Source organism: Lithobates pipiens, unplaced genomic scaffold (genome assembly GCF_037356315.1).
Source record: "Lithobates pipiens isolate NorthernLeopardFrog02 unplaced genomic scaffold, aLitPip1_a1.2 Scaffold_22, whole genome shotgun sequence".
NCBI lineage: Eukaryota > Metazoa > Chordata > Amphibia > Anura > Ranidae > Lithobates > Lithobates pipiens.
The window spans coordinates 23,056,221-23,083,184 of NW_027507784.1; the positions used below are offsets into that span (position 1 = coordinate 23,056,221).

The 26,964-nt window shown below is 41.5% G+C and overlaps 1 protein-coding gene across 1 annotated transcript; it reads right to left on the minus strand.

Annotated features, from left to right (window-relative positions):
- Positions 1-1,411: 1,411 nt before the first annotated feature.
- On the minus strand, positions 1,412-26,617 carry LOC143923420 (serine protease 27-like). Its single transcript, XM_077447079.1, has 5 exons — positions 26,408-26,617; positions 24,981-25,182; positions 21,571-21,842; positions 13,215-13,372; positions 1,412-1,950 (listed from the first exon to the last, which is right to left on the minus strand). The coding sequence occupies exons 1-5, from the start codon at positions 26,442-26,444 to the stop codon at positions 1,672-1,674; spliced, it is 948 nt and encodes a 315-aa protein (XP_077303205.1). The 5' UTR covers positions 26,445-26,617; the 3' UTR covers positions 1,412-1,671.
- Positions 26,618-26,964: the final 347 nt, after the last annotated feature.

Consider the following 26,964-nt stretch of genomic DNA (forward strand, 5'->3'; position numbering starts at 1 on the left):
AGGCTTGATGTGCATTTCACGTGTGGCTATAAGGACAGGTCACCAGTCTGACAATGAAAGTGCTTAGCGTCATAGAAAGGTTCCAGAGAAGTAGGGAAAGTGCAGGGACACACCATCCTGTCTGGAAGCCTCCAGCCTTGGAAATGGACTGGCCAGGCAACATTCCACCCCTTGAGACAGATGCTGTTGACACACCTGAGGCCTACTTCTTCTGGCACATCGCTGGTACATGCTGTGAGTGTTTCCGGTTGGGTTGCTTACCGCTGGGCCTGTTCTGTATTACCGAACTTCAGTTGCAATATATTGCTGTTTCTCTGCACTAGGACTCTGCCACGGCACCATGTTGTGCTCACTCACAGGGAAAAAAAAAAAAAAAAAGTGATCACGAACAATGGCAAAACAATAGTAAAAGCAATGTGGGGTACAAGAAAGCTGCCCGACGCACGTTTCGACTCTAGAGGTCTTAGGGCTTGATGATGTGTGTACATATGGTGTGTAGAAAGCCAGGTCAGCAGATCCAGGGTTCCTCAATGAAGAGTTAGAGCCAGATAGACATATACCCAGAAGTAAAAAAGAAAACTAATAGTGAAGTACCATCAAAAAAGATGGGTACTTACAAAAAGAGGGATTAAAACAAGCATTAAAGCGGGAGTCCGCCGTTTTTTTTTTTTTTAACGCCAGCAGCTACAAATACTGCAGCTGCTGACTTTTAAAATAATGACACTTACCCGCCCAGCGCGCCCGCGATGTCGGCACCCGAAGCCGATCTCTCGATCGTCTCTCGGGTGCTGCCGCCGCCATCTTGGGTATGGGAATCAGGAAGTGGAGCCTTTTCGGCTTCATTTCCCGGTTTCCTACTGTGCATGTGCGAGTCGCGCTGCGCAATAAGCATGGTCCCCGCTGTCTCTGGGATCCGTGTGTTTCCCAGCAAGCAGCGGGGGACCTTCGGAAAGGGGCGTACCTTCTGCAGAATCTACGCCGGAGGTGGGTGCAGATACCTGTACTGTACAGGTACCTGCAGCCCCCTCCCCCCCTGAAAGGTGCCAATTGTGGCGCCGGAGGGGAGGAGGGTTCCAATGAGCGGAAGTTCCACTTTAGGGTGGACCTCCGCTTTAAGCATGGAACAGATCGTATGAAACCGTCGTTAGTGGAGAGCGTTCCAAAGGAGCGGAACTGACGTCAAGATTCCTGGAAACAGCGTCAACATTTCGCCCTCCCCACAGGGCATCATCAAGGACCATGATTTTACCTTTTTTGTCATACCATCAGCGCAAGTTTGTATATTTAGTTTACATATTTTTCAAGTGGTTAAAAGGCTCATCATTCGAGGGAAAAGGAAAGAAGTATATCCTTGGAGTGTAAAACTCCAAGTTACTTACATCCACAATGGAAGTCAAACATAGACACGGTGTAATTTTTTGGGCTGTGGCTACGTTTATTGGGAAATAATACAATCATTTGTAACAGTAATACCCGACCATCAGCAAATGTCCAAAAATAAAACAATCCATTTCATTCATACCCATTAAAAAACAAGTAAAAAATAACATCCATAACTAATCTCAACCTGTGTTCATTCCTTTTACTTTAGAAGGCAGTTTGGATGTACTCGCTGGGCTCCATTAAACCTTTTATTGCAGTCTACTGATGGTAAAGGTGGACAGTAACTGGTTATAGATAAAAGGACAAAAAAAATGGTATAACCATAAAGTGAAGGTGTGAGTGATGGATGCTTCCTCCGTGGCCTCCACATTCCAGTGTCGGTGGGGGGATATCTTGGACATCACTGAAGGTTGCGTTCAGGTAGCTGCTGATCCAATTTTGGTAGTCCGTCACCAAAGTGTACACCCCAGGAGAATATGGTTCAGCACAGCCATTCCCCCAGCTTACGATTCCAACCTGGTACCAGATGTCTCGGACCTTACATACCAGAGGTCCTCCTGAGTCACCCTGGAAGACATCAACAGCCATTAGCTTCACTAGAGTCTATCTATCAACTGTCATTCACTTTTTACATTTTCATAAACGGGTATTCAAACAAACTAGTTGGACACCTAGTGAACATCTACTGAAATAGGCAATCAACCTTATGCCGCGTACACACGGTCGGAGAATCCTTCGGAATGCGTCTTATCGGACCGTGTCGTCAGATAATCCGACTGTGTGTGGTATGCATCAGACTGATTCCGTCCGAATCTCCGTCGGACCCAATTTTCCAACATGTTGGAAATATTTCCCGACCAACTGGGCCGGTCGGACGTAATCCGATCATGTGTAGAGAATTTTGATCGGACCAAGTGCCATGCATGCTCAGATCAAATTCCTACATCAAAGCTATTGGCTACTAGCCTGAACGTAGTCCCATCCTAACGAAATTACGTCATCACGTTCTGAAAGATCGGATTTTTCGTCAACTTAGTCCGACCGTGTGTATGCAACAGTTTCGGACACAATCCATCAGACTAAATCCGACGGACAAAATCCGACGGATTTGGTTGGCAGAATCTCCGACTGTGTGTACAGGGGCTAAGGCTTGTGCAATTTGTTTCGTAACAAATCAAAATTTGGCAGAATTTTGCATCTTTCGGACATTCGGATGCATCCGAATGTCCGAATAAAAAAATAATGAATAACAACTATTACGAAAGAAATATAACGAATGAATTTGAATGAATTTGACGTGATTCTGTAATTCTTTTAAGGTCTAATGAAACAAAAGGTCAGCTCAAAGTAAATCTTATAGTCCAATCAGCTAATTAATTTTGTGCCGGAGGATGGATTACTGGCAAAGTGCATTCCTGAGAACTGAGTAAGAAGGGTGTTGTATTGTATTTGAGCCGAGGAGAAGAGACGTGGTCATTGTGTGTGTTAAAAGATTCAATAAAAAAACGACTTTCCAAACTACGAATCATTATCACGAATGTCTATACATACATAAATAGCGAATTTCAACGAATACGAACGAATGAATTCGACACTCTACGAATAATAACTAATTATCCGAAAACGTATTAACGTAACATAACGAATATAACAGAACGAAATGATGTATTTTACAAATGACAACGAACCGAAACTAAACAAAATTTTCGGTTGTGCACAAGTTTAATCAACCTAAGTTTGATTTGGCAAAGTTGATGAATGTGGAGCATTTTATTTTCTCTTTATTAATTTTGGTTAGGACCAAATTTAAAGTTATTAAAAAATATATTTTCTTTTTTTTTTGCTTTAAAATGTCCCTAAACCTAAAAACAAAACGAAAGACCACGAATGAGCCTACGTGACAGCTTAAAGGGGTTGTAAAGGTTCGTTTTTTATTTTCTAAATAGGTTCCTTTAAGCTAGTGCATTGTTGGTTCACTTACCTTTTCCTTTGATTTCCCTTCTAAATGTTTTTTTTCTTTGTTTTCTTTGTCTGAATTTCTCACTTCCTGTTCCTCCTCAGTAAGCTGTTCAGTAAGCTGTTCTGACTGACTAACCACCAGCTCGGATGATGGTGTGAAGTTTACAGAGGAGAAACAGGAAGTGAGAAATTCAGACAAAGAAAAAAAACATTTAGAAGGGAAATCGAAGGAAAAGGTAAGTGAACCAACAATGCACTAGCTTAAAGGAACCTATGTAGAAAACAAAAAATGAACCTTTACAACCCTTTTAAGGCCTCATGCACACTGGACGTTAAAATAACGTTATAAAAACGCCAGTAGCTTTGCAGTAAGTATTTCAAAGTTTAACGTTTTTGCAATAGCGTTTTTACAACATTTAAAACATCTACAGCCAAAAAAAGCTGCTCTAAAAACATCAAAAAACGTCCAGTGTGCATGAGGCCTTATATTGTGCTACTGCTGGAAGTCTAAAGCCTCGTACACACGATCTGATTTTCCGCTGGGAATTGTATGATGACAGACTGTTGGCCTAAAATCCGACCGTTAGTACGCTCCATCAGACAATTGCTGTCAGACTTTCCGCGGACAAATGTTGGATGGCAGGCTCATAATTTTACGGTCTGTTGTCGGATTTTCCTATCGTGTGTACACAAGTCCATCAGACAAAAGTCCAAAGTACAAACACGCATGCAGTCGGAAGCAATCCTCACCAAACACAACAGAATTAGCAGAAGGTTCCCAAAGGGTGGTGATAAAGAGCTGAAAAACCACGTAGTACATCGATACGTTCGTGTTTGTTGGCCGACAATTCCTTGCTATTTGTATGCAAGACAAGTTCCTGGCCAACGCCCTTTGGACAAAAATCTGGCGCTTTGTCTGCAGATTGGAGGAAGTAGTGTACTGACGGAAGCACTCAAGCAGAGTTTGGGGGTTCGGTTATCTTCAGTCCGACATCACATCAGAGCAATATGCAAGAAAGAAGGAGACCATGTGCTCCACATAATGTAATATATTCATTTAAATAAAATCACTGCACTTACTTATAAAAGATGATAATAGCATTGTAAATACATGCAAAAATGGCCAAATTGCACTTTCGTGGACACTTTCTGCTGTGTGTTGATGTCACCATACCCTGTTTCTCCGAAAATAAAACCTAGCGGTGTTGGCTGCAATATAAGCCCTACCCTTCAAATAAGCCCTGCCCTGTTTCCCCGAAAATAAGCCCTACCCTGAAAATAAGACCTACAAGGACTTAAACTAGGGTTTATTTGAGGGGTAGAGCTTATATTACCAGCCATCACAGACAATCACGATAGGTCTTATTTTCGGGGAAAACAGGGTACATAGTTCCAACCTACTCACTTCATCAGAAATTATGTCTTCCCTGCCCAGGTCCGATCGGGTTTGCCTGAAAAACTGACAGGCAGACCTGATCGGACAGCCCTTGTGTACAGGGCCCTTACTGCAAAAAACCTCCCAATCACTCCAGACATAATACAATGTACATGCATATCATAATGGTCTAATCCCTTGTTAGAACATATGTCACATGCCTTTTAAATGCCTCTGATGAATGATATGTTCTGTGCGGAAATTCAGTATAATTGTCCCATTATGTGTCCCATTAATAAGAACGATATTTTCTATCTGAAATCCACAAACATGCAGTCTAATTTAATTTAATAACCACTTGTCTACCGGGCACTTATACCCCCTTAAAGCCCAGGCCAATCCTCAGATTTCAACACATGACAATTTTGCAATCACGAAACACTGTACCCAAATGAAATTGTTATCATTTTTTTCACACAAATAGAGCTTTCTTTTGGTTGTATTTAATCCCCAATGTTTGTTTGTTTGTTTTTTTCCTTTTTTTGCTAAAGAAAAAAAAAGATAGAAAATTTTGAAAAAAAAATATACATTTTTGTAGTTTGTTATAAAATTTAACAGGTCATTTTTCTCCTTCGCTGATGTGCGCTGATGAGGCTGCAGCAATGGGCACTGATAGGCACTGATGAGGCAGAACTGATGGGCAGTGAAGAAGCTGTACTTATGGGCACTGATGAGGCAGCATGATGGACATTGAGGTGGCACTGATGAGGTAGCACTGGTGGGCACTGATGAAGCTGCACTGATAGGTGGCGCCGATGGGCAGTGATAGGTGTCACTAATGGACTCTTATAGGTGGCACTAAAGGGCACTGATAGGTGGCACTGATGGGCACTGGTAGGCAGCACTAATAGGCAGCACTGACAGGTGACACTGATGGTGAGGCACTGATTGGCAGCACTGATGGACACTGATAGGTGGCACTGGTGGACACTAATAGGTGGCACTGGTGGGCACTGAGGGACACTAATAGGTGGCACTGGTGGGCACTGATACAGTAGGTGGTACTGGTGGGCATTGATAGGCACTGATTAGCTGGGCACTGAGGCAGGGACCAATGCCCCTATAACAGAAGCCTGTTACCAGCTTCCTGCTTCTGTCCTCTGATTGTGTGGAGAAAAAAAGCCAATAATTGGCCAGTTTACTGCCATGATCAGCTGTCATTGGCTGACAGCTGATCATGTGGCAAAGGACCTGCTGTGATTGGCCCTTTACCCTGTTATGTGATCAGCCCACTGGAAGCCTATACTGTAGCTAATGCAGCCAGAAAGTGGTTAAAGTTAAATCTGCATGCTCTGTCCCTCAGAGATAGTGGTCTCCCCAAAAAGGGTATAAATACTATACTGCCAAGTACTTAAATTTTTGCATTTGCTGAGTTAGAAAAAATAATCAATTGCAAGATGCAATCTATTTGTTCTCTCACTCTCCCAGATAGTGGCCAGTCTGAAAACGTTTAAGCAAGCGTGCATTAAATCTATGAAATGTGTCCTTCCTCACTCTATGCAAAAGAAAAAATATGTTCTGGGGAAAATTCTAAACTGGATACACTCTTCCTCATAAATTTAAACCTTGACATTGAAGGCTTCAAAGACGTGTTCCAAAGATGTTTCCATCTTCAGTGTCCAAAATAAAGGCACTAATAATGTACTCTTTCCTGGTGTAAAATGCCTGCCTGCTCTATACCTCAAAAATTGCAAACTGTACACACTGATTTGTTAGTTGTGTTGCTAAGCTGTACAATTTTTACATCCTGAGTTTAAAAAATTGTTTGTTTTCCTGATGCCAAATTTCTGCTTAATCACTCAGAAATTGCAGCCTGCTCAAACAGGCTATCTTGCTGTGGTGCAAACCTGTATGCTATTTCCATTATCAGTGCCCAAAAAAAAGACACCATTTTTTTTTAGATGCTATATTCCTGCTCAAGCTCTTAAAAATTGCCACCTGTTTAAAAAGGCTTTTTAGACGTAGTGCAAACCTGTATGCTATTTTCATTTTCGGGATCTAAAAACCTAAAACCTGAACCCAAAAAATTGGTAAATGCCTGTTCCATTGCATGTAAATTGCAAGCTGTCCATAGAGGCTTAGGATTTGTGCTATAAAAGTCTCATTTTTTTTTTTTTCCATTTTTAGTCTTCCAAAGAAGAGAAACATTTTAGATTTCAAGGCGCAATTTGATGTCTCTCTCTTCTTCCAAAAGTGCAGCCTATATGATAAAGGCTTAAAGTGGTTGTAAAGGCAGAAGTTTTTTTTACATTGCTACAATATATGTGTAGAGGTCATAACCCTCGATGGGGCGGCCTTGACTTTTGGGCTTACCAGTTACCTCCGCTTGGCTTGTTCTTCCAGGTCTAGGGGTTCCCAGGATTAGTACCCAACGACTTTGGACGCTGACACCAAAAAAGTCCTTTAGAAAGGTCATTTGCAGGGGTAACATCCAACAAACACAGTCTCGTATGGGAACAGAGGGCAAGGGTGAAGAAACTCAGGCACCTTGAACTGATAATCATTAGAAAGTCTCTAATGCAACCCAGAGCGTAGCCACTCGCAACTGGGTGCTTCAAAGCTGAACAAATCTCTAGCCAGAGATCATGGCAGTCAGTACCTTAATCCGGAACATGCAAAGTCTCTGACCTTGAATAAATTTGCAACCGAAAGTGAACAGGAACCTTTCCTCAGGAACGTTCTCTGTCTCCTTGGCAGTACTGGAAAAGCGTGGATTTGTTAGTGTCCTTGACAACCCAGCAACCAGGCACTTCTTGGGATGCCAGCTTGTTGGCCCTCCTCCGAAGAGTCCTCCCCCGATCACTTACACTGGCTGCAGTGCCCCTCCAAGTTGAGAGCACACCCAGACGTCTTGAACCCTCCCTCAGTTACTGCCCCTCGGACCAGCCGGTTCCGAGACTTGGGAACAGATGGATCCTTACCCCAGACCATGCGGGTCTAATGGGGCTAGTCAAACTGACCATGTTGCGGTGCTGCACACGCTCCCGTGACAGGGACCCCTCGCAGGGTTACCCCGGTCCAGATTCAGGAACAGGCAGCTCTGGCCTAACGAACCCCAAACACGTGACTTCAGCCTCTTAAGTACCCTTCCCCAGACTCCTCAGCGGGACCAAATGCACCCACTGATTGGCTCCGGGGAACGATGATACTCAAAGTGTCCAACCAGGCCTGATTCTGGTCCTGTCATGTGCACCTAACTGTACACATGACCAGGCAGAACCCTAACACAGCCCAGCTGAACTGATGCCAAAGTTAAACCTGCACAATCAACCCTCAGAACCCCTTTACTGTTCTGAGGAAAAACTAAATTTGTACAAAGCGGACACCTTGTCAAAAGTGTCGCTGCTACACATGCAGTAAGGTAAAGAAATCTTCTGCATGCAGATTCTCCCCCAGCCAACCCCTAAATACATACCGGAGCCCAATCTCAATCCAGCGATGTGCATGAGAGCCAAGAGTTTCTTGGGTTTCTCGCTCCTCATTGGCTCAGATACAGCAGCAGCAGCCATTGGCTTCCACTGCTATCAATCAGAGCCAATGAGGAGGGAGCAGGGGATGGAGCTGAGTCCTGCTTTGTGTGTCTTATGGGCATACAGAGAGGGGCTTGGGAGCAAGTTAGCACCCATAACAAGCAGCTAGGAGCCAGTATCACAGTCAGGGGACCAGAGAAGAGGAGTATTTTGGCTTCTCTGTGCAAAACTATTGCCCAGAGCAGGTAATTATAACATGTTTGTTATTTTAAATAAAAAATAAAAAATGAGCCTTTAACATTACTTTAAAATGTGTCATGCTTTCTCTTTCCCTCTTGAATATATTATAGTACAAAGGCTTCAGGAAGTCTGCATTTAATGTTTACAATTGTTTGTTTGATTGTTTGTTTATAAACCCCCCAATATCAGAGTGATCAGCAGTCTTTGATTGCTCAGTTCACTGTTGTGAATTAATGAAGAAATACATTTAATATTCACTGGCAGAGATGAGAGATTTCCGTAGACCTCAAAATTGAAGTGAACTATTGCTCTTGAAAAGCAGATGAGCTTGTTTTCTCTTTTACAAGTTGTTACTACATCAATAATAAAAAAAACCTTTACGAGCGGGCATTGAAACAGAAACTAACTGGAACAATGGTAGCTCTCGTCACAAAAGAAGGAGTTATTTACCTGGTTTTAGTGGATAAACAAACACGACAAACACAGCCATAGGAAAAAGGGTTATACAGATTGTTATCACGTAGAATACACTTGTGTCCAACAAAACCCATTGTATGAATTTTTATGAACTTATGGACACAGCTAAGCTATCTAAACATTTACTAGACTGCTCAAAGTCCATCTCAACACATGTTAGAAAGCTGTGAAGTTTGTGCAAGACAGAAATATTTCAAAGTACCTATGATCTTTTATACGTCATTCAAATTATATGTGATATTTGTAGGTCACAAATAGAGATATTATAATTTTAGTATCCAATGATCTAAACAACTTTGTCATAAAGAAATTATATATGAAAGTGTGATTATAAGTAGAAGTGTTTTAGCAACGAATTAATATTATGAAAAACATATAATCGTGATTATAACTGTATAAGAATTTAACCTAAGTCTAGATAAACAAATATTAACCAGTTCCCAACCGGCGCACGCCAATGTACGTCAGCAGAATGGCACGGGCAGGCATATTGGCGTACAGGTACGTCCATTTTAATATGCCGTCCTTCCATCGCATGCCGGTCGGGACCCCCGTGAGTCTGGTCGCGGGTCCCGCGGACTAGATCCCCGCGATCGTCTCACTAGGCGGCTGAACGGGGAGATGCCGTTGTAAACAGCATCTCCCCATTCTGCCTAGCAACAAGTGACGCTGATCTCTGCTCCATGTGATTGGAGCAGAGATCAGTGTTCACTAACACAAAGCCCAGCCCCCCCTCAGTCAGTAACACGCCCCTAGGAACACTTAACCCCTACACTGCCACCCACTGGTTAACCCCTTCACTACCAGTGTCATTTACACAGGAATCACTGCATTTGTATAGCACTGAGTTCTGTATAAATGACAATGGTCCCAAAAATGTGTCAAAAATGTCCGATGTGTCCACCATAATGTTGCAGTCACAATAAAGATCGCTGATTACTAGTAAAAAAAAAAAAAATATTAATAAAAATGCCATAAAACTATCCCCTATTTTGTAAACGCTATAACTTTTGCGCAAACCAATTAATAATCGCTTATTGCGATTTTTTTTTTACCAAAAATATGTAGAAGAATACGTATCAGCCTAAACTTAGGGGAAAAAAAGTTTTTTATATATTTTTTGGGGGATATTTATTATAGCAAAAAAGTAAAAAATAATGCGTTTTTTTTTTCAAAATTGTCGCTCTATTTTTGTTTATAGCGCAAAAAATAAAAAATGCAGGGGTGATCAAATACCACCAAAAGAAAGCTCTATTTGTGGGAAAAAAAAGAACATAAATTTTGTTTGCGAGCCACATCGCACGACTGCGCAATTGTCAGTTAAAGCGACGCAGTGCCGAATCGCAAAAAGTGGTCTGGACTTAAGCCAGCAAAATGGTTCGGTCTGAAAGTGGTTAATTGGATATATCATAATTATCCAGTTATCCAGATAAATAATTTAATGTGATATATATATATATATATATATATATATATATATATATATATATAACCTGTGTCCTTTCTAAATGGACTAAAGATTTAATAGATATACATTTATATACATATATATAACCATTTTATATATGGGGATTATTCAAAATCATGTTAAGCGTATTTTCAATTATATCGGTTACTAGCATTTTTGAACACTGGCGATATATTTGTTAGAACATATATAAAAAACGAATGCATATTATAAAAATAAAAAAATATTAACTTAAAGCGGAGCTCCACCCGATTTTAAGAGAATATATCAAGCTGATTAAATAGATGTCATAAAGCAAAAAAGTTTTTTTGTTTTTTTTTCTACTGTACCTTTTTTTTCTTCTCATGTTGCCTAGCTCCTGTATCTTGTGATTGCGGATATGATTGGGGTTAGTGCGGATAATTCGTAATATCCTCTATCCGCACTGTCTCCTGCGAGCTTGTGTCATTGTTCCCAGGAGTCAGTGCGGTGGCCTGGCTCAGCTCCATTGCCATCACAACAGGGTGGGACTTCCGACGACGCCGCCCATTGCGATGGCAACCTGAGCTGTTGACGGCGCTCCTAATTAAAGTTACTGCGCATGCGCGAGATCGGGGGTACAACGTGCATGCTGGTCGATCAGCGGCACTGTATCCCAGAAGAGGATCCCTGTGGGTTTCACATGCCCACAGGCAAGATGAGAACCAGCTCTAAGAACATTTAAAAGTTGATTTTGCAAGAGAAAACGGACATCTTTAAAACTGAAAACCTGGAATAAGTGAGTTATAAGTTTAAAGAACATAATCTTTTTGATTGTACAAAAAAAAAAAAAAACATTTTGGGCAGTGGGACCCCGCTTTAAAGAGATAAACACCAAACACATGTGAGACACCTGGTGGTTGAAGGTGCTATTACCTTAAAATCATTAGACTCCTGGGAAAGGTAATCATTACATGTTGCCTGCCAATGAGGAGGGAACACATACCTTTCGGGCAGAACTTAGTATAATGTTATGATCTTATTGTTCAAGAGGATATTTAGGAAGCAAGAGAGATGACATAGAGGAAGCTCAGGGACCCACCCTGAGAAGGGGACACGGGAAGATACATAGACTCCCAGACAGACTGACACTCATGCACCATGCATGGATACATATTTTAACATTCATCAAATTCCTGAACCGCCATTTTAAAGCGGGAGTAAACCCGCAGATGTTTTTTTTTTTTCTACCTGCAAAGGAAAAGGCACAATGAGCTAGTATGCACCGCATACTAGCTCATTATGAAATACTTACCTTAGAACGAGGCCCCAACATCTGGTCCGATCCATGCCGAGGGAGCTGACATGCTCCCTCAGCGTTTCTTCCGGGTATCGCGGCTCCGGCGCTGTGAGTGGCCGGAGCCGCGATATCTTCACTCCCACGCATGCACGTGGGAGATTTCATCCCGGCCGAGTCCGGCCACTGCCGGGCTTTCAGCCGAGAATCCCCTTGTGCGAATGCGCCGCTGCAGTCAGCGGCGCATACTGAGGGGAATATCTCCTAAACCGTACAGGTTTAGGAGATATTTTTTTTTTACCTACAGGTAAGCCTTATTATAGGCTTTCCTGTAGGTAAAAGTTATAAAAAATGAGTATACAACCAATTTAAATCCTGGGAACCAGCAATCCACACTAATAGCCATATTGGAATGGGTAAATATGCCATGTTGATTATATCTTGTATGTTCTCTTAAATATTTTATGTATTGAATATTCTACTATTGAAAATCGTTCTCCCGAATCAATAACCGGCTTTTAGATTTTTTTTCTCTAAATTCAATTTTTCATTATATATTTCTTTTTGCATAGTCGCCACTTTTATTGACAAACAAACATCTAATTTATTCTCACATTATTAACCACTTACTTACCTGCAGTATAGTAACGGTTGAATGTGTAAAACGCTCTGTTTAATTGTCAATTATTTTAAGGTTATTGATTCTACTGAGAAATGATCATGGTGATATTCCATCCAAGGCACTACACTCCCATTTTGTAGGTGTTTCCATTAATTGTCAAGGTGTTCATGTGACGCAATCAATATTTTGATTTCATGTAAATATTTGTCTTTAGTCAACCAATAAATGTAACTATTTTGTATGATCACTTGTCTCCCGACGGAATTCCGATGGGATTTCACACAAGCTGTCTTGCATACACACGGTCCCACCAAATTCCGACCGTCAAGAATGCAGTGATGTACGACGGGGCTAGAAAAAGGAAGTTCAATACCCAGTAGCCAATAGATTCCGTCTCGTAGTTGAATCTGAGCATGCGTGAGTTTTTACGTGTTGGAATTGCATACACACAAACGGAAATTTCCGATAGAAAGTTTTTCTGAAAAATTGAGAACATGCTCTCAAATTTTTGCTGGCGGGAATTCGGCCAGCTAAATTCCCGGGCGCTGTCGCATTTTCTAATGAAAAGATCTCATTGGTCTTTTGCTGACCGAAATTCCGATCGTGTGTACGCAGCATTAGAAGCCGCAGGGACAGATGTAGCATTGGACCTTTCCTGTGACAGTTGGTGTAGCACTTAAAAAATAAAGGGAGACAATACAGTTACAAAAAAAAAAATTAATACAGGGGAGGAAGTGAGGAGAAATGTCCCCGCCCGGGACAAAGACAATAATTCGAGTATCTCAAACTTTCCAATCCATTCCAGATAAAAAAAAAGTACATATTGTTATGCATGGCTTCTGCTTTCTATGAAGAGATCCAGAAATAAAGGCAATCCATGCTGGAATGTTCTTGGTGTCACTAACCTGGCAGACATCCTTTTGCCCATTCTTGTAGCCGGCACAGATTTGATCATACTGGATAGTGAAGTCATCTCCTGCATGGTTATACAATGTTTGACATGTTTTGTGATCTATTAGGGGAACCATGACCTCCTGGAGGACCCCATTTTGAATGACATCCCCTGGGGATGAAACAGACAAGAAAATGATTACAAGGCCATAGCTATAGCAAAGCTATACATACATAGATCACCTTAGAGTTGCATTCTGGGCACAAAAACATTTAACGAAATACATTCCTCAGTTGCCACAAAGACTAGCAATCCACTTTGTGTACCAAATGTCTTTGCAAACCCAGATATTATCTTGAAGAAGTTAACCTTTTGAGCGCCACTGATGTTAACCCCTTCCCCGCAAGTGTCATTTATACAGTGACAGTGCATTTTTTTTTTAGCACTGATCACTGTATTGGTGTCACTGGTCCCCAAAAAGTGTCACTTAGTGTCAGATTTGTCCACCAAAATATCACAGTCCTGCTAAAAATCCCTGATCGCCGCCATTACTAGTTAAAAACTATAAAAAAAACTATAAAAAGTTCATAAATCTATCCCATAGATTGTAGACGTTATAACTTTTGAGCAAACCAATCAATATACGCTTATTGGGATTTTGTTTACCAAAAATATGTAGCAGAATACATATTGGCCTAAAGTGGTGAAGAAATTTGATTTTTTTAATTTTTTTACTGGATGTGTTTTATATCAGAAAGTAAAAAAAAAAAATATATATATATATATATATATATATATATATATATATATATATATATATATATATATATATATATATATATATATATTTTTTTTTATTTTTTTTATTTTTAAATTGTCCTTTTTTGTTTATATCGCAAAAAAATAACAGTGTTCAAATACCACCAAATGAAAGCTCTATTTATGGGGGAAAAAGGACATCAATTTTATTTGGGTGCAGTGTCAGTTAAAACAACGCAGTGCAGTATTGCAAAAAAATTACCTGGTCAGGAAGGGGGTAAAACCTTCCAAAGCTGAAGTGGTTAAAAAAGGAATATCATTTTGCATCTCAGTGTGCAGGATTCCGGTTGCTGGCACAACTAATTGCTTTGGTGGAGATGAGCGGAGCCAGCACCTAAAGTGTGATTGTGGAGCAATATGTAAAATATTTGAAACCCCCAGGTTTCTTATTAAAACCAAATTTGCACTTTAAGATAAGTTTCACTTTAAGCATTGGGTCATGAAGTAGTGTGATCCATAGTACCACATGGGCATTAAGGTTCTGGCATTAAGGAGGAGAAAAAGAAAATAGGCTGCCCATTGCTCAGGGGAAGCAACTGCCCACCATTCACCAAATTTTTCTATGATGGGTAAACATGCAGAGGCAGTCTGGAAGCGTTTTCAGCTGTCATAGACTGAAAGTTTTGTTTGTGACTGTATTATACAATTATTTTACATATTGTTTGTGTGTTTTAAACTTTTTTAATTAGTATCTTTTATTTCTTCACTTGTAAAGCCATCCTTGTTGAGCAATGCATCATATTGCAGTAAATGTGCACTGACGCACAACAATATACTGCAGTAAATGTGCACTAACACACACCAATATACTGCAGTAAATGTGTACTAACGCACATTAATATACTGCAGTACATGTGCACTAATGCACAGCAATATACTGCAGTAAATGTGTACTAATGCACATTAATATACTGCAGTACACGTGCACTAACGCACAACAATATACTGCAGTAAATATGTACTAACGCACATTAACCACTTAACGACCGCCGCATGCCATTGTACGTCATCACAATGGCATGTACAGGCACAAGCACGATCCGGGATGAGGGGATGGCCGTTGGTTTCTGGCCATCCCCTCTCGATCGCTCCTGGCGAACGAGAAGCTTTCTCCCACTGTGTATTGTATACACAGGCAGGGAGGAAGTGATGTCATTCTCCTCGGGCGGTCTTATTGACTGGACTACGAGGAGAGGACACAGTAAGTCTGCACCAAACACTACACTGACACTAACTAACACACAGGCACACAAACCCCCCCCCCCCCGATCACCCCCCCAATCCTCCCCCCCAGTCACAGTGTCACTGATTGCAGTGATCATTTATTTACTGATCACTGCATTCAGTGTCACTTGTAAAAGTAAAAAGTGTCAGGGCAGTTAGTGTTAGGTCCAGGGTAGCCCCCTACCACCCCCCAATAAAGATTTAACCCCCTGATTGCCCTTAGAGTTAACCCTTTCACCCCCTTTTGCCAGTGTCACTAAGCAATAATTTTTCTGATCGCTGCATTAGTGTCGCTAGTGTCGCTAGGTAGCTAGTTTTTTTTTTAGGTTCACCGCCAGGTTTTTATAGCGCTAGGTACCCCGATATACTACCCAATAATGGTTTTAACCCCCTGATTGCCCCTAATTAACCCTTTCACCCCCTTTTGCCAGTGTCACTAAGCGATCATTTTTCTGATCGCTGCATTAGTGTCGCTAGTGTCGCTAGGTAGCTAGTTATTTTTTTAGGTTCACCGCCAGGTTTTATAGCGATAGGTACCCGGATATACTACCCAATAATGGTTTTAACCCCCTGATTGCCCCTAGTTAACCCTTTCACCTCCTTTTGCCAGTGTCAGTAAGCGATCATTTTTCTGATTGCTGCATTAGTGTCGCTAGGTAGCTAGATATTTTTTTAGGTTAACCGCCAGGTTTTTTTAGCGATAGGTACCCCGATATACTACCCAATAACGGTTTTAACCCCCTGATTGTCCCTAGTTAACCCTTTCACCCCCTTTTGCCAGTGTCACTAAGCGATCATTTTTCTGATCGCTGCATTAGTGTCGCTAGTGTCGCTAGGTAGCTAGTTATTTTTTTAGGTTCACCGCCAGGTTTTTATAGCGCTAGGTACCCCCATATACTACCCAATAATGGTTTTAACCCCCTGATTGCCCCTAGTTAACCCTTTCACCCCCTTTTGCCAGTGTCACTAAGCAATCATTTTTCTGATCGCTGCATTAGTGTCACTAGTGTCGCTGGGTAGCTAGTTATTTTTTTAGGTTCACCGCCAGGTTTTTATAGCGCTAGGTACCCCCATATACTACCCAATAATGGTTTTAACCCCCTGATTGCCCCTAGTTAACCCTTTCATCAGCGATCACAGTATAAGTGTCACTGGTGACGCTGGTTAGCCAGTTAGTTATTTAGGTTCCCCGTCAGGTTTTTATATAGCGCCAGGGACCCCCATATACTACCTAATAAAAAATTTAAAAAACCCCTGATTGCCCCTAGTTAACCCTTTCACCAGTGATCACCGTATAAGTGTTTTGGGTGACTCTGGTTAGTTTGCTTTTTATAGCATCAGGGCACCCACCATTAATACCCAATAAAGGTTTAACCCCCTGATCACCCGGCGGGTGATATCAATTAGGTTTTAGGGTCAGGGTCTGCGTCGCCCCAGGCAGCGCTAGCTTAGTGCCAGTACCGCTAACACCCACGCGCAATGCATAAACCTCCCGTAGTGGTATAGAATCTGAACAGATCAATATCTGATCTGATCAGATCTATACTAGCGTCCCCAGCAGTTTAGGGTTCCAAAAAAACGCATTGTTAGCGGGATCAGCCCAGATACCTGCTAGCACCTGTGTTTTGTCCCTCCGCCCAGCCCACCCAAGTGCAGTATCGATCGATCGCTGTCACTTACAAAACACTAAACACATAACTGCAGCGATCGCAGAGTCAGGCCTGATCCTTGCGATCGCTAACAGTTTTTTTTGGTAGCGTTTTATATTTAAATCTGGAAGGCAGTGCTTGGTTTTCGGGGTCCCGTACGTGGCTAGGCTCCCAAAAAGTCCCCCACATGTGGTATCCCCGTACTCGGGAGAAGCAGCAGAATTTATTTTTGGGTGTAATTTGACTTATGCCCATAGCAAGTGTGAGCAATATATCATTTAGTGACAACTTTGTGCAAAAAAAAAAAAAAATTTAATATTCCTGCAACTTGTGGCAAAATATAAAATATTTCATGGACTCAACATGCCTCTCAGTAAATAGCTTGGGGTGTCTACTTTCCCAAATGGGGTCATTTGGGGGGCCGTTTGTGTTATTTTGGCATTTTATGGCCTTCGAAACTGTGATAGGTAGCGAGGAGTGAAATCAAAAATTTGCACCCTTAGAAACCCTGAAGGCAGTGATTGGTTTTCGGGGTGCTGTACGCGGCTAGACTCCCAAAAAGTCCCACATATGTGGTATCCTCGTACTCAGCAGAAGCAGCAGAATATATTTTGGGGTGCAATTCCACATATAACTATGGCATGTGTGAGCAATATATCATTTAGTGACAACTTTTTGTAAACTTTTTTTTTTTTGTGTCATTATTCAATCACTTGGGACAAAAAAAAAATATTCAGTGGGCTCAACATGCCCCTCAGCAATTTCCTTGGGGTGTCTACTTTCCAAAATGGGGTCATTTTGGGGGGGTTTGTACTGCCCTGCCATTTTAGCACCTCAAGAATTGAGATAGGCAGTCATAAATTAAAAGCTATGTAAATTCCAGAAAATGTACTCTAGTTTGTAGACGCTATAACTTTTGCGCAAACCAATAAATATACGCTTATTGACATTTTTTTTTACTAAAGACATGTGGCTGAATACATTTTGCCCTAAATGTATGACTAAAATTGAGTTTATTCGATTTTTCTTATAACAAAAAGTAGAAAATATCTTTTTTTCTCAAAATTTTTGGTCTTTTTCCATTTATATCGCAAAAAATAAAAATCGCAGAGGCAATCAAATACCATCAAAAGAAAGCTCTATTTGTGGGAAGAAAAGGACGCAAATTTCGTTTGGGTACAACATTGCATGACTGCGCAATTACCAGTTAAAGCAGTGCAGTGCAAAATTGTAAAAAGACCTCTGGTCCTTAGGCTGAAAATTGGTCCGGGGCTGAAGTGGTTAATATACTGCAGTACACGTGCACTAACGCACAGCAATATACTGCAGTAAATGTGCAGGAATGCGCCTCAATTTAATACAGTAAACCTGCCCTGAAACACTAATCTGACACTAAAGTAAAAATGCATGGTCACACTATTCTCGCACTGCACTATCACTATAGTCACACTAAACTGACACTCTAAACTCACAATAGAATCACAACAGCACACTATAGCACACTAACTTTCTAGTAGCAATGAACAAAGCTCTGTTCTATCTCTCTGGACTCCAATACCACACTGCAAATGGCTGCTGTGGGAAGGAACCTTTTAAATAATAGGGGCGTGGGTCTATGAGAAATTAGCCATGATTGGGCACAGTCATCATTCATTTTTCTAATCATGGCTCTGACAGTGTTCTGTGTTCTGATTGGACAAATCCTTCATTGCTTCAGTCAATCAGGGCATCCAATGCACTGTTTGATGGCAAGTGCATTGTGTGGGTGCTTGGCTGGTCAAACGCCCCAACAATTTAGGTGTTCATCAACCAATGTTCGACCCACATTCATGCTCGAAGCAAACTTACCTACAAGTGTGGCTAATGCATGCCTTCCCTCCAGCCAATTCTATGGATTCCTTATGCAGCAACCCATGTTTTTTTAACATCTAATTTGTCCTTTATCAAATCTTACACCAGCACCACAGACACCTATTTTCCCCTTACTCCTCCTCCTCAGGTGTTCATAGCATCAATATTTTATTCAGGTGCTTACCTGAAGGTACCAAGCCTCCAGCACCCTTAATTTTGTACAAAAGGCCATCCTTGGCCCCATCAAATCACCTCATTAATTAATCCCCCGCAGCTATTGCCTTTTCTACCACCACTCCCTCCCTTTAGAATGTAAGCTCTACGTGCCGGGCCCTCCTGTCCCTTCTGTATTGGACTGTACTGTAATTGTGCTGTCCCTCCTCTACATTGTAAAACACTGCATAAACTGTTGGCGCCATATAAATTCTGTATAATAACAATAATATTAATTCTTGCCCTCCACCTGCATGTGGTTCGCCATGAGGATGTAGGAGGAATGGGAGGGGTTTGAGGAAGAGTGTTGGAGGAGGAGTACATTTTTGGGGAGGCTTCATGGGGGATATCTCCCCCTTCCTCGATAAAGGGGGGAAATCATGCAGGGATCTACTGCCACCATCTAAGAGTAGATCTCCCCCTTGTATCATGGAAGAATGAAAAGAGCCCAGTATACATAGCAAAGAAACTCTTTGCCACATTTCCTGATGGTAGCTGGAAATATCATACAGACTTGTAGATGTAGAGTATGTAAACAGTTTTACTAGGCTGTATTTTCAGAGGGAGAGGCCAGGCAGGTTTTATTAAAAAACAAGAATTAGAGAGTACTGTGTAAGTACCAGGGATGTGCGGTGAGGTGAGTGGCTGGTGAGGCACTGGCTAGTATCAGATCCAGATACACGCAGGTTACATACGCCATGAATGTTAGAGTGAGAGCAATAATTCTAACACTAGACCTCCTCTGCAACTCTAAACATGTAACCTGTAAAAAAAAGAATTAAGCGTTACCTATGGAGATTTATAAGTACTGAAGTTTGGCGCCATTCCACAATTCTAAAGTGTGACATGTTAGGTATCTGTTTACTCAGCGTAACATCATCTTTCACATTATCCAAAAAAAATCAGGCTAATGTTAGTGTTTTTTTTTGTTTTAGTTTTTTTTTTATTCATGAAACAGTTTTTTCCCCCCCAAAAAAAAATTAAAAGAATTGCTGCGCAAATACCGTGCAACATAAAAGTTGCAACGACCACCATTTCATTCCCTAGGGTGTCTGCTAAAACAATATATATAATGTTTGGGGGTTCTGAGTAATTTCTAGTCAAAAAAAAGTTTTACATGTAGGAGAGAAGTGTCAGATTAGGCCTGGGTGGCAAGGGGTTAATTACCATAAGTAAGCAATATACAAATATTTATTATATATTGTTTTTAAGGTAATTTACTATATTTTCAAAATCTGTACTCAAGCAGGTGACTTAATGGACAAATTACTGAAGTTTGAAGTTATAACCAGTAATTTCAAAGTAAATAGATAAATAAACGATTACGTTATAACATATAGCATATACATATATGATTTAGCTTGAACATAACAGTACCTTTTCAAAAGAATCAGTTTCTCCCTCTTAACTGTGTGAGAAAAAACATGGGATTGTGAGTAAATCTTATACACATAAATCAATTTTCCTTGTAGTTAAGAGGGCTTGGCTGGAAGGTAGTATTTGTCTTTTAGACACACGCCCCCTTCTATGACACTCCAGTGAGAGGCGTGCCTCCACTGCAGCATTTTTATTGGACAGCTGGGACCAATGGTACTTTACTATTGGTCCAAGACTCCAAGCTGTCCATTGAGCTCAGTGCCTCTAATAAGAAGTCAGAAGCTGTTGTGCCATATAGAGTCCGGCCATCATATAGTGTCCATGCGCAGTACGGAGCAGACGAAGCTTCGGAAAATCTCTGAAGCTGAACGGCGCCTGCGCCGTGAGTGGAGGTGGTAGCCACACCATCCAAGCGGACATAGAGTTGTGAATATTAGAGGGCCCCTCGCGGGCGGCCTTCGCTCGCCACGCTTCGGGCTCAGCCTCGCTGCGCTCGGCTCTTTTATATTCCTACTCTATGTCCACTTGGATAGTGGGGATAGAACCTGAACTCACGACATCCTCGTTCATCCTCGGCAATTTTCGGAATCTGTGTTGGTGTGTACTGTGCATGCGCAGTACGCAGCAGACACTATCGGATGGAGGACCTTATATGATAAGACACCAGCTTTTATTTATACTGCCGATCTGTATGCAGCTTCTGACAGGCTGTGCAAGGAGCCCCGTATCTCTAGAACTACAGGTCATAGGAGTCTAGTGGCATGGTAGGACTTAGAATACATAACCCCCAAATTTGGGGTCTCTGTGACCCCAGGTCGTCGAGCTACAACACTCTAAGCTCAATTATTATTATTTTTTTTATGTTCATGGTAGGTAAGGCCCTACTATGTAAAAGGAAAAAGAAAGGACTGTTGGGTCAATGCAGAAAGGGGTACACAATAATATGTAGCCCAACACACTGTAATTCAAAGCAATGTAGCATAACACCATATAGTGAACACAGGTAGAAGCAACTATCTCTACCTGGTCTCCTTATTTACTCCAGGTCTTTCTACACACTGACAAAAGACTGCTGGCACTTTTAGAGGGATACGCATTTCAAGCAGGATTCAACAAACCTGAAAATCTAACTAAAGTAAAACTGCAAACCCCTAATTAACATGATGCCTTGGGTGTAAATGACAGAAATAGCTGTGGAGTATGGACAATAAAATCGCTTTTGCTTATTATAATCACCTTCCAAAGATCTTGTACCCCAGCCGGTCACCCAGCACTCCGTACCACAGGGGAAGGTGGTGTTGGAAGATGGCAGACAGATTGGCATGATGTACTCAGTATAGGTGACAGGAGTGGCCAGCCGTATCAGGGCGATGTCCCCAGGGTCTCCATCGCTTACATATTTGCTGTCAGTGATGATAAAGCTTACATTGGCAATCACTGTATGAGAGTCAATCACACCCAACTCGTACATGCCCAAATATACATTATAATTCGATAGCTGGATAGGACTGTAAAAAAAAAGACAGAACAGAACATAACATTTATAAATGAAGATCCATCTGCTGCAGAAGGCAGTGCAATATCATTACTATCAATGAACTACAGAATCTAAAGAATGAAATACAACTTGTTCATAATGGGTTGTCTATGAATGGACTGTATGTACAGAAGCCCGGTTGTATGAACTTAGGCAGGATCATCAGAGCTTACTGAGATGCTAAGTCGCAGTAATCACTTATTGATGTCTCGGTAGTGAAACACAATTGTGAGTAAACAAGTAAGACCTAAAAGGTTAACAAAACTAAGCCAATTCTGACATTTTTCACATACAGTATCTCACAAAAGTGAGTACACCCCTCACATATTTGTAAATATTTTCTAGGAGTCATGCCTGTGATTGTCAGGGTCTCATGGGACTTGTAGTTTCAAAACAGCTGTAGGGCCGAGGTTGCCTACCCCTGGCCTAGACTATAAGAAGATTGCTAAGACCCTGAAACTGAGCTGCAGCATGATAGCCAAGACCATACCGTGGTTTAACAGGACAGGTGGTTACACTCAGAACTGTCCACACCTTGGATTGACCAAAGAAGTTGAGGTCACGTGCTCAGTGTCATATCCAGAGGTTGTCTTTGGGAAATAGACGTATGAGTGCTGCCAGCATTGCTACAGAGGTTGAAGGGGTGAGGGTTCAGCCGGTCACTGCTCAGACCATATGCCGCACACTGTATTAAATTGGTCTACATGGCTGTCATCCCAGAAGGAAGCCTCTTCTAAAGATGATGCACAAGAAAACTTGCAAACAGTTTGCTGAAGGCAAGCAGACGAAGGACATGGATTACTGGAACCATGTCCTGTGGTCTGATGAGACCAAGATAAACTGATTTGGTTCAGATGGTGTCAAGCGTATGTGGCTGCAACCAGGGGACATTTACAAAGACAAGTGTGTCTTGCCTACAGTCAAGCATGGTGGCAACATGTAATGTGACATACTGAAGCAGAGCATGATCCCATCCTTTCAGAGACTGGGCCACAGGGCAGTATTCCAACTTTATAACGACCCCAAACACACCTCTAAGACGACCACTCTTGCTAAAGAAGCTGAGGGTAAAGGTGATGGACTGGCCAAGCATGTCTCCAGACCTAAACCCTATTGAGCATCTGTGGGGCATCCTCAAACAGAAGGTGGAGGAGCGCAAGGTCTCTAACAAAAATAGAAAAAAAGTGCCCCTCAATGTAAATCCATCACCAATCATGATGCCTGCCGGACCCAGAAAATAGAAAAAAAATTAAAATGCTCCGCTTCCTGGAAGGCCTCCCGCTGACTGCCCGCTCTGTGCTTTAACAGTTCTTATATAGGCAAGGGGCGGGAATACATGGCTACGTCACCTGGTGGCACTGCCCCCTTCTGAAGTCATGCGTGACGTAGCCACTGGGTGACACTGTGTAAAGAAGCCAGCCTTTTCCTACATAAGAACTGTCAAAGCACAGAGCAAGCAGTTGGGGGGGAGGCCTCCCTGGAGACGGAGAGTTTTTATATTTTCGGGTCCGGTGGGCGTCGTGATTGGCGGTGAATTTTTTATTTTTCATTTTTTAAATTAAGGACTAAAACTCTTTATTGTGGTTATTACTTTTTGACACTTTTTTGGTGAACCGGTAGGGGTATGATGTACCCAATACCCATTCACGTGGGGAGGGGCAGATCTAGGGACCCCCTTTTTTAAGGAGGATTCCAGATTCTGATAAGCCCCCTCCCCCACCCGCAGACCACAACAACCACAGCCCAGGGTTGTCAGGAAGAGGAGAGGGGTGGGGGGGGGGCACTTACTTATCTCCTCTCCTTTCCTGACCTGCCGGGGCTGCATGCTTGGATAAGGGTCTGATATGGATTTTGGGGGGAGCACGTGGGGTTTCCCTAAAATCCATATCAGACCTAAAGGGCCTGGTATGGACTATGGGGGACCCTATACCGTTTTTTCTTTATTTTTTCAATAGCTGGATGCTGGCAATTGTAACCGCGAGTCATTTTAAGTGGGATATGACTCGTTTTTTTTTTTTTTTTTCTTTCAAAATGTAATTTTTGCTGTAGAATGTTTTATACATGCTACAGAATGCCACTTTAAAGGCACAATAAGGGGACCCCCCATGTACTATATTTAAAGGAATTTTTAATTTCTTTTGTTGCACTTTAAGCATACGGTGATTAAAAGTCACTGCTCCAGGAAAAATGATTGTTTTAAAAAAATAAAAATATTGATACATGTCCCCCAGGGCAGTACACAGACCCCCATCTCCCCTTTTATGGACAGTTACTTGCATATAAGCCTTCAAAATGAGCACTTTCAATTTTTTCCTGTTCAGCTCCCATAGACTAGGGTTCGCAGTTTGGGTTAGAACATTTTCCCTGTTCGGGACTCCTGCTCCTTAGCAGTGGCACTTTGTTTTTCTGCATTTTCACACTGCAATAAATGATCCCATGGATGAGGCTGAAGGTTCAGCACATTAGAGACTTCAAATCTAGGCAGTGTTGTGACCTTTGCCCAATTTATACTGCCCCTAGGACCCCCTCCTGCTGTAGACCCTGCTTAGTTCTAGGTACAAAAAAGTTCAAAGTACCGTTCAAAATTCCCCATGTCTGCTCCTGGTTTGTATTATCCAAATGGTGAGCTGTGAGTTTAGGATATTGTATAGTCTACATCTGATGTACATCTATCTGTCTATCTATCTATCTACATGCTCCGATAAGGGTCTGGTATGGATTTGGGTGGCAATGTAGTTATCAATCAACGAGGATCAATGACGCACACTTGGCAGTTTTAAAGTAAATTAAAAGTAAATTCAAAAAGTATAAAATATGTACACTGAGTCTACTCACATGTACATGACTAAGGATTATGAGTTCCTTACTCACTGTAGATAGATAGATAGACAGACAGACAGACAGACAGACAGACAGACAGACAGACAGACAGACAGACAGACAGACAGACAGACAGACAGACAGACAGACAGATAGATAGATAGATAGACATTACGTGTAGACTATACAATACCCTAAACTCATAGATTTTTAGAAATATTTTTCCAAAAGCAGAATGATTGGTGTCTGATGGAAGAATTGGTTTATAAAGGTAACATGTTATACTCACTGGTTGATGCAATGAGCTGCCGTCATAACCCACTCCGGTGAGATCAGGGAGCCTCCACATAAATATTCTCCATCTAATACATTATCTATAACAGCAACCTGCCAGGGCCACTCCCCATCCAATGAATCCGTACCGCCAACTATCCGATTGGACACCAACGGGGAACCGCACACTGAATCTGCAGCACCAAAAGCTTTGCCGGCTGACATAAGCAAAAAAAAAAAAAAAAACTAATTTGAATTTATTTATCTTCTACAATAAAATAATGATATATGAGACTGTAAATACATAAACATATATACATAAAAAATACACACTAAAAATTAAACTATATTCATTTGTATGTTAGCTTTCAAGTGCTACAAATCCATGATCCATTCTGGCATAAAAGATTTTGATGACAGAGATTTCACCCTTGTACAGTACTTTCAACATCAAGCCCAACACATTTTTAAATGTCCACCAGGCAGTGTTTGTGTTTGGAATGCAAAAAGGAGCTCAGGCTGCAATACACACCACTTCTCTGGTGCTGCCCCCCCCTTTAGAATGCAAGACATTCTTATGCTGCGTACACGCGGTCTGGCGTACTTAGGGCGATGAAACCCATTTCACCGGACAATCCGATAGTGTGTGGGTTTCAGCGGACTTTTCCAGCGTGAAGTCCGGCGGACTAAGAAAGTATTTTTGCACTCCAATCTTCCCGTTGAATTTGGGTTTCAGCGGACAATACGTTAGTCAGTATGCTAGTCCGGCGGACTAAGAATGACGCATGCTCAGAAGCAAGTACGAAAAAGGAAGCTTTTGGCTACTGCCCATTTTCTAGTCCCGTCGTACGTGCTGTACGTCATCACGCTAGCAAACGCCGGACTTTCTGTTTGTCCGTGTGTGGCCAAGTCCATTTCGGTAGAAAGTCCGCCGGACTATCCGCCGGATTTTATGTTGGACTAAGTACGCCGGACAATTCGATCGTGTGTACGTGGCATTCGATTTTTAGATTAACTGACACCCAGCATCATTCTATCTGGAGGACTGAGACCATAGTAACCTTCATTCAGGATGCAGCAATGCAGAGAGTGACTCTGTAAAAGACCACCAAGGTGTAGATCTGAAGGAAAAGAGGACCCTGCATGTCATGCCATCAGCCTGAAGCCTTGCTCTAAACAGACATCTGTCTGATCTAAATACACATCTGTTTGACTTATTTCTAGTAGATTTTGTCTAAGTAGTTCAATGGGCAAAATTGAGCTACAACAAAAAATATGCTGAGGGTGAAATCAGAAATTTAGCAGCAAAATCAAATTGGCTAAAATCACCCCTAGTTACAATGATCTCAAGAATCTTGAGGTTGGTGTAGCAAGATTAGGCAGAGAGTTCTCAGATATGATAATGAGCAGCTAATTGCGGCCTGGTTATCTTTGTTCACTTACCTGTGGCAATAAGGATGAGTACAGTGAGTGTCCCCATTCCTGTGCAGTGAGTGATATTCAGTAGACGTCGTTCTCTCTCCGATCTGTGAAGAGCACAATTTTCTGTTCATAAATGTAAACCGTTTTTGCCCCCTCAGTCTTTTTGGTGTTTTATAAAGTTTCTATTTGTTTTACAACAGGAGAATGTGTAATTTAAAAGTCATTATCTCTCTCTCTCTCTCTCTCTCTCTCTCTCTTATTGTGTAACTTATTGTTCTATAGCAGTTAGTAATAGATAAAAAACAAAAGACTTAAGTAGGGTTAGGCGAGAGAGTAGGGAAAAGGTACAAAGTACAACTTGGAAAAAAAAATGCTATTGTGGTTTTTCGATATGGAATTCCAGTTTTAAGGTTGTGACACCTGTATACAATGGGCAAACTATGTAATGTAGATAAAGGGCGCTAAAATTGTAGATGTGTTTATGCTAACATATTATTAAACAGTATAAAAAATATCTATACTACAATAATCCATAAACTTCAGTGCAATGGCCATAAACTCATAAAATATAATTAACA

Bases quoted from the DNA above. Each gene is read 5' to 3' on its own strand.
- LOC143923420 (XM_077447079.1), bottom strand. From the start codon at position 26,444: ATGGGGACACTCACTGTACTCATCCTTATTGCCACAG. The intron at 21,843-24,980 runs GTGAGTATAACA...TTTTTTTTACAG, and splicing joins GCAGCTCATTGCATCAACCA to TCCTATCCAGCTATCGAATT. The intron at 1,951-13,214 runs GTTAGTGACACC...GATGTCTTCCAG, and splicing joins GGCAAAAGGATGTCTGCCAG to GGTGACTCAGGAGGACCTCT.